The 7,240-nt window shown below is 37.3% G+C and overlaps 1 protein-coding gene across 1 annotated transcript in view; it reads right to left on the reverse strand.

Annotated features, from left to right (window-relative positions):
- Positions 1 to 5,487, reverse strand: part of LOC140238677 (uncharacterized) — a 29,683-nt gene extending 24,196 nt beyond the window's left edge. Inside the window, exon 1 of the mRNA XM_072318576.1 lies at positions 5,392 to 5,487. Within this exon, the coding sequence (XP_072174677.1) occupies positions 5,392 to 5,487 (96 nt within the window). The remainder of the gene's footprint in view (positions 1 to 5,391) is intronic.
- Between the last annotated feature and the right edge of the window lie 1,753 nt (positions 5,488 to 7,240).

A 7,240-nucleotide genomic window follows, 5' to 3' on the forward strand; every position in this document is an offset into this window, starting at 1 on the left:
TAGGGTACTTGATCCCATGTAGCTGCCACCACGCCATTAAATGAACATCGTTCGAAGATGGATAACCAGTCACAATAGTTACGGTTTAAGCAAACTTTATTATGCTCACGCAACACAAACTGCCGGCCGAAAGGGGCGAAGGTTGTACAACAACAATTTAAAATACTTCTCAAACACTGCCCGTAAGAGGGCAGTATAACACACTGGTGCTAATCCAATTTAATAGTGTGTACGTTAGCACAATGTACGAAATATTACGTCGCTCCGACGTAATTTTGGCCATCGGGCCAACATAGGACGTCGGCACAATGCCAAATCAACTTTATGCCAACCATACTTTCACTTTGAATACTGCATTTTGTCCAATGTAAATCCAACTTGAAAGTGTGTATGTTGGTCCTACGTCACTATGACGTCGCTCCGACGCCATTTCGGCCATCGGGCCAACATGGGCCCAACAGTAAAAGCATGACTTTGGACCGACGTTAATGTGTATGTGTACAAGCTCGACTGACTGTATGAGTGCGTGTGTTTTGATATGGATTTCATGATTAATTTCGGTATGGGTATTTTTGTGAAATTTGCATGCCAAAACAAAATCAATACCCAACTCACAATAGTATATACACCACGTATAATCATACATTACTTAAGCGTTAGTCGGTGTTTCACTCTTTTAAACAGTGTCTCCTCTTCAGCAGGCGTTGACATATACCACATAATAAATGATACCTAATGATTCAGAAGAAGACACTTTGAAATCATGTACGATGACTTTTCTTTCATGACTAGTTTTTAAGTAAATTATTGGAATTCTTTGAATCATCACATAAAAAATGCTCCATCCATTCTTTCAAGAGGAGACTGAAGTCTTTTTTATTGCAATCGTATGACTCTACAATACTGAATTAACCTTTTGGCTTTTTTTTTTTTTTACATACTGACCTGTTCACTTTGTCCCCTCTTCCAAGAATTAATAGTATTTTTTCCCCCTGGATGTTTGTAATGTTGTCATTTATGATATTCTGCCCATAGCGTCTAGAAGTTGACTTTCCGTATGTTACTCCTGTTCATACGTCCCTCATTTCATTTCATTTCATTTCATTTATTTCATTCCTTCTTTCTTTTTCGTCAAACATAACACGAAATGAATCGGAAGATATAACATAGGCATGTATTCGACTTTACATGGTAGATAATGGTTAACAAATACAAATACAAAGTTATGTTTGGAGGGGAAAAAAAGAAAGAACTGAGAAGTTCACTGAAAAGCATGCTTTTAAATTGTGAACCACTCAAAGGATTCTTGTGAATACATTAAACTTTTATTTTTTTTTTACAAAGACAGGAGAGAACAAGACAGTAGAAACACAACGACATTACATGACTTTACAGTAGGGTATACCATGACAGTAATAAAACGCAAAAGAATAATGGAAAGAAAGGAGAGAAAGAAAAAGGAAATGAAAGGAAAAGCCAACACGCTGAACATCGGGATCAGAAGAGGGAATTGAGGTGTTTCAGCTCGATCAGCCGAGCAAAGTTTATACAAATAAGATAATGTAAAAAAATACACAATAATGAAATCAATGATTGACGATGAACCCTTAGGCTGTAAAGACCAGCTAAGTAATGAATCGTATATATCTTAATATGAGTTCAACAAAAAACTTTCAACTTACGCTTAAACGAATTCAAAGATAGAGAATTTTTTATATCACAACTTAAAGAATTCCAAAATCTAGGGCCAGTGTATATAAATGTATTTTGAGCCAATAATGTTCTCAGAAGGGGTAAATGAAACTCATTTGATCGCCTGGTGGGATAATTATGAAAAGATTGATTTCGTGGAAACATTAAATCAAAAATGCTGGGAAGTGCATTTGTGTTATAATTAAACATAAACTGACCCAGCTGAAAGAAAAACAAATCTTTGATTTTTAAAATCTTATATCTAACAAATAATGGATCTGCATGGGAACATGGAGAAACGCCACAAATAATACGAAGTGCCTTTTTTTGTAATAACAATAATCTATCTAATAAAGGTTGATGGGCACTACCCCATGCTAAGATTCCATAATCTAAATAAGGTAATATTAATGAAAAATACAACGTCAGTAAAGAAGACAACGGGATAAGAGATTTAAGTCTATTAATAATACCAATATTACGCGAAATTATTTTACTGATATTAATAACATGAGGCTTCCACGAAAGTTTATCGTCCACTGTAATACCGAGAAACTTTGTATGAGATACACGCTCTAAGTGAACGTCATCAAAGATGATATCTGTGCGTAAAACTTCTATAGACTTACTGAATAACATATAATTAGTTTTGTGAAGATTCAGTGATAATTTATTGGCTCTTATCCATTGAGTCACTTTTTTAAATTCATAATTAACAGTATCGACAAGAGTGATTGGATTTTGGTGGGAGAAGAAAATATTTGAATCATCGGCAAAAAGTATAAAAGAAAGTGTATCAGATGATCTACAAAAATCATTTATGTAAATGATGAAAAGTAAAGGTCTTAATATACTACCCAGAGGGACGCCACATTTAATAACTTCAGGACTAGAGCTGTGCTCGTTCAAAGATACATATTGTTTTCGGTTTTGCAGGTAACTCCTGAACCACTCCAAGGCCTTCCCTCGTATACCATAATGAGACAATTTATAAAGTAAAATTTCGTGATTAATTGTATCGAAGGATTGGATTGACCTAAAAATTTTGCAAAATACGTATCGGACTGCGGTACTTCTTTTGTCAGATTCTCTCCAATCATTGAAAAATAAGAATTAAAAATATTTGCTATATCACCAGGATCTTCAACAACTTTATTATCAAATCTTATTTTTGTAATATTCAGTTTGTTTTTTGATATATTATTTTCTATTTCCTCGTCTTTCTTTCAGGCGTCAAAATTTTACTTTCCCCTACAACTATCTTCTGTTTCTCTTGGCATGCTTCTGCCGAAGATCGCTGTTTATGTTATTTCTGTTATGTTACTGTTTCTGTTTGTCTTTTGCGTCCTTGTCTGCTATTTTGTCTTCAGTTCGTCAGTCTTGTCCATCCCGTTTTGTCCTGTACAACCTTTTCTCCAGTAGTTGTCTTGTTGCCTAGTCCTGTCTCATGTTTGTTCGCGTCTATGTAATTGTATTTTTTTGTTAATCGAATTTTTAGTGGGCTTCCAGACTTCTTCCACTTTGTTATTTTTTTTGTATCTACGATGATTCAAATTATTTTTTCATTGATGTTCTTCTCCAGAGGGCCCACATAATACAAGCTCTGTCTTTTTAGTGAGTCCCTCCATTTTTCGCACTTAAAGCAACGGTATGTATGTATTTCACTTTGATCACTTATGTTTCTTTCTTATTATACAATATATGATTATTATAGGTCCTCAATTGTTGTAGTCTTTTCATTTCACTATGTTCTACTTATCTTATTCTTTGTTATTGAATGAAGTGAAACATATGTTTTGTCGAAAAATGAAATAAACTTTGAATTGAATTGAATTGAAAAAAAAATTATACGCATAAAACAATTAAAAGGCCTACTGTATACACAGTAGATACAGAGCTCGATTGAATGCACTATAGTTATAAACTTGAATACCTTTTGGCGAAACTGAATGCTCTATACCTTTATTCACGTGACCCGTGCTAAACTTGAATTCTGGAGTTGAGCAAATATGAAAGACGTTCCTGCACCTTTAAATGTCTCTAAAGCGAATTCGAATGCCAATTGTGCATTTTTGTTTGCTCTGTGGCGATTATGAATCACTGCTTTGTATTTTTTTTTTTTGTTGTTGTTGTTGCTGCACTATTGTGCGTGCTTGAATGATCCATTTATACTTTGTCACGCACTGAGTGCAAAATTGGACGGGAAACCTGGATTTATCCCCCCCCCCCCACCATAATTCATCCAAAGCCCCCAGTGATTCATACGTAAATACAAAGCATGTGCTACACTTGGGGGGGGGGGACCTTGGAACCGGAAGAAAGTTCTACATTGTGAATGTTATTGCCCTATCAAGGATCTGCATTGGAATTGTGCCGAGACAGCTCGAGAGCAATGTATTAAAATGACACGTTTGCTATACGAGACTGTTCACCGGTAAAATAATAATGATAGTGATAACAAGGAAAATCTATTTAAAACGCTTAAGGCAAACATGTTCCCAGCGCTTAGGCAATTGTCCTGGTGCAATTCCGAAGTATTTGTTGTTTTCAAGGCAATGTGAATGCAGTATCTGCAGTATCTGATTAGGGGCTTTGTAACACTCATAAAAGCGAGCTTCACATCTGTGACGCGAACGCTCAGACGTCGTACGCAGCCTCTCGGGTTGAAGAAAGGAAACAGCTGCCTAACGCATGCGCAGAACACCATTTAATCAATTAGCCAATAACAGTGTCGTATTTAGCTTTCGCGTCACAGATTCTAAAGCTCACAATTGCAGCCTTTGCAGTCATTTGCGTACGTCTGTTATTTAGTTTGATAATCTTGTCATTAATTTTAACACGTGCCAAAATTAGCAGCATTAAGATACCCATTCAATTTCGTTTTTCCCCCTTTTTTATGCGTTCAAAATCGTACTTCGGTCAAACGATTCGGCATTAAGGCCCTCCTTCAATCAAAATAAGAATACCCATTAAGAACATCATTCGTGCTATAATTAAGTCCTCGAAGCGTTAAATATATATATTTTCCCCGCCTTTCGCCAATTTCACTGAATGACCGCTTCGCAAAGTCGGAGTATACATGTACTTTCTACAAATCTTAATGATACCGATTTGGATTTGATTGGCATGAATGCACGTTTTACAGATCGAAAATGAATTTGAACTACAAAACGGCTGGATGACCGCAATACATTTCGATTCGACTGGCGAACTTACGAAGCAGAACACAAAATCATATATAATATAATATTGAGCTTAGGATGTAATGGTGCATTAGTAGTGCTCCAAGGATTTTCACAATTTGTAACACCACAACTTAGCTGCGTTTTGGTTAAAGAATTCAACGGCCGACAGTCTGTAGCTCGTGCTTCAACCGACATCGTACCGATATGCCTATTCGCCATTATTTCATCAATCTTACGATGGATTTTGTGATTTCTGTCTAAATTTCTTGAATACCAAGACACCTGCATAGTAGAATAAATGTCTATATCAACTGATCATATTTCACAATATCAAGAGGAAAACTGAGGAGAATTCCAAAAGGTACAAGCCTGTTTGTTGTATTGAAAGTCTATAGAGTGAGTGCATATAATACCGTGTATCTTCATCGTATGACTTAAGTTCCGCAATCTGTAATCTGGGCACATCCCAAAATTTGGTTATAAGAAATGTATAGCACGTTTAACTTGTACTCACGTTCCCACCAGACTCTTTCTGGCAGCATTGCCCTTCAACAGTCGACGGTGCTTCATCTTTAGGCAGATTGGAATGTTTCGATGCCTCTGAGTCCATGATTGTTGTGTCGATCGCGATCTCGAAGAAGAGTGCAACCAAGGAGCGATTTCATACAAGTTTAAACACCCGAATACAGGTTTGTGTTTTTCGAACGCGGGACTCAATGTCCGAAGTGCAACAGTGTAGAAACATGCAGAACAAGTCGATACTGTGCGTAGAGAGCGTCAAGTTCGTGGGCTCGTTCAAGGCTAACAATGCGACTGCCAATATCGTTTGTGTCTACGCATGAATCACATTTATTTCGCTCCCACTCTTGATGTCCCTTTTCTCTGAATCTTTCCACTGCCCCCCCCCCCCCCTCTCTGTCTCTCCCCCACGTTTTGAAGCCAACTTCCTACTCCTTAGGTCTCTGTTCTCTCCCTCTCCTACCCCCTACCCCCCCCCCCCCTTCATTCTTTTCTGTCTTTTGCATGGTATGAACTAGTCTGGGCTCCGTCCCCTTTTCCTTGGTGCGATAAACCAAGAGAAGGCGCAAATTTTCTGATAGCGATAATCGAGAGACTGCGCGCCCAACGACTCGGGTATCGCAGTTCTCGGCGTATCGCAATCCTCGGGTGTCACGCCCTCATACGGCTTGTCGCGTACACTGAATCACCCCTACGAGTAAAAAGAGTCCAGAAGCTAGACTAGGTATGAACAGACTTTACCCCATAACGTCGGGACAACCTCCTGAGCACAAAATTCCTCTCCTCCGGCAATTGAATTAAAGAAGAGAGCAAGGGGCACCGTCTCACGACATTAACACACTAAAAAAAAAAAAAAAAAAAAAAAAAAAAAAAAAAAAAAAAAAAAACTTCTAGCAGGTTTCCATAACAACTGCTAGTCTAGATTTCAGCTCAATATTATGTCAAAAGTCCATACCAATGCAACCTCGAGTAGCTCTCAGATTTTTAGGAGAAATACATTTTTCATTCTGCATTAATTCTTACAAGAAATGCTGGTCAAATGGATTTAAACAAATATTAATTCTATACATTTATTCAATAGATAAAAACAAACTCCCATTTTTGAGTCACGTGACATCCACCCTCGATCGAGGAGATCGGTGCTTTGGGATCGCCAATTATAGGGCTCACACCCATAAATATTTCCCCATAGGGATGTGTGTTAAAAATCAAATTTCAAAAAATTCTGTAAAATAGCTGGGAGAAATGAGGTGTTTCAGCTTCACTAACCTGGATAAGTGAGATATACCCTTTCATCCATCAAATGTTCAGGGTGGAATCTTCAGTCCAAATTCTGTCCAGGGGTCCGCAAAGCCAGACTACGAGTTCTTGTCACTCAAAAAATCACCTATTTTCCGTACACGTACCCAATGAAATATAGTCCCCTCAAATTCCATCAGAAAAGCTTTCATCTTCCAACCAAAATGCAGTTTGTAGAGGAATTCATACTTAATATCTACAGCCATTCAGTTTTTTGCCAAACTGCATCATTGATTTTCAATCAAATTTTTTCTTCACTTTTTATTTTGGTATCTTTGGTACGAATTTGTGAAGGGGTCTGGGACATTCCATTGTATTTACGTGTGTGAGCCCTATAGTGGAGGTCATATTTCTCATTTGACTTTTAAACATCATAAATGTGTTTTTGATGATATTTGCCCCTACATCATATGGGAAATTACAAATTCAAGGGTTACAAAGCTTCTCAAAGGGACACTTTTGAAACTCATGCCCTTTGAGGTTTTTCTTTTTTTTAATAAAAATGTAGTGTTGATCAGTTCTTCATAAGATGAATACATAGATGC

Source organism: Diadema setosum, chromosome 15 (genome assembly GCF_964275005.1).
Source record: "Diadema setosum chromosome 15, eeDiaSeto1, whole genome shotgun sequence".
NCBI classification, from domain to species: domain Eukaryota; kingdom Metazoa; phylum Echinodermata; class Echinoidea; order Diadematoida; family Diadematidae; genus Diadema; species Diadema setosum.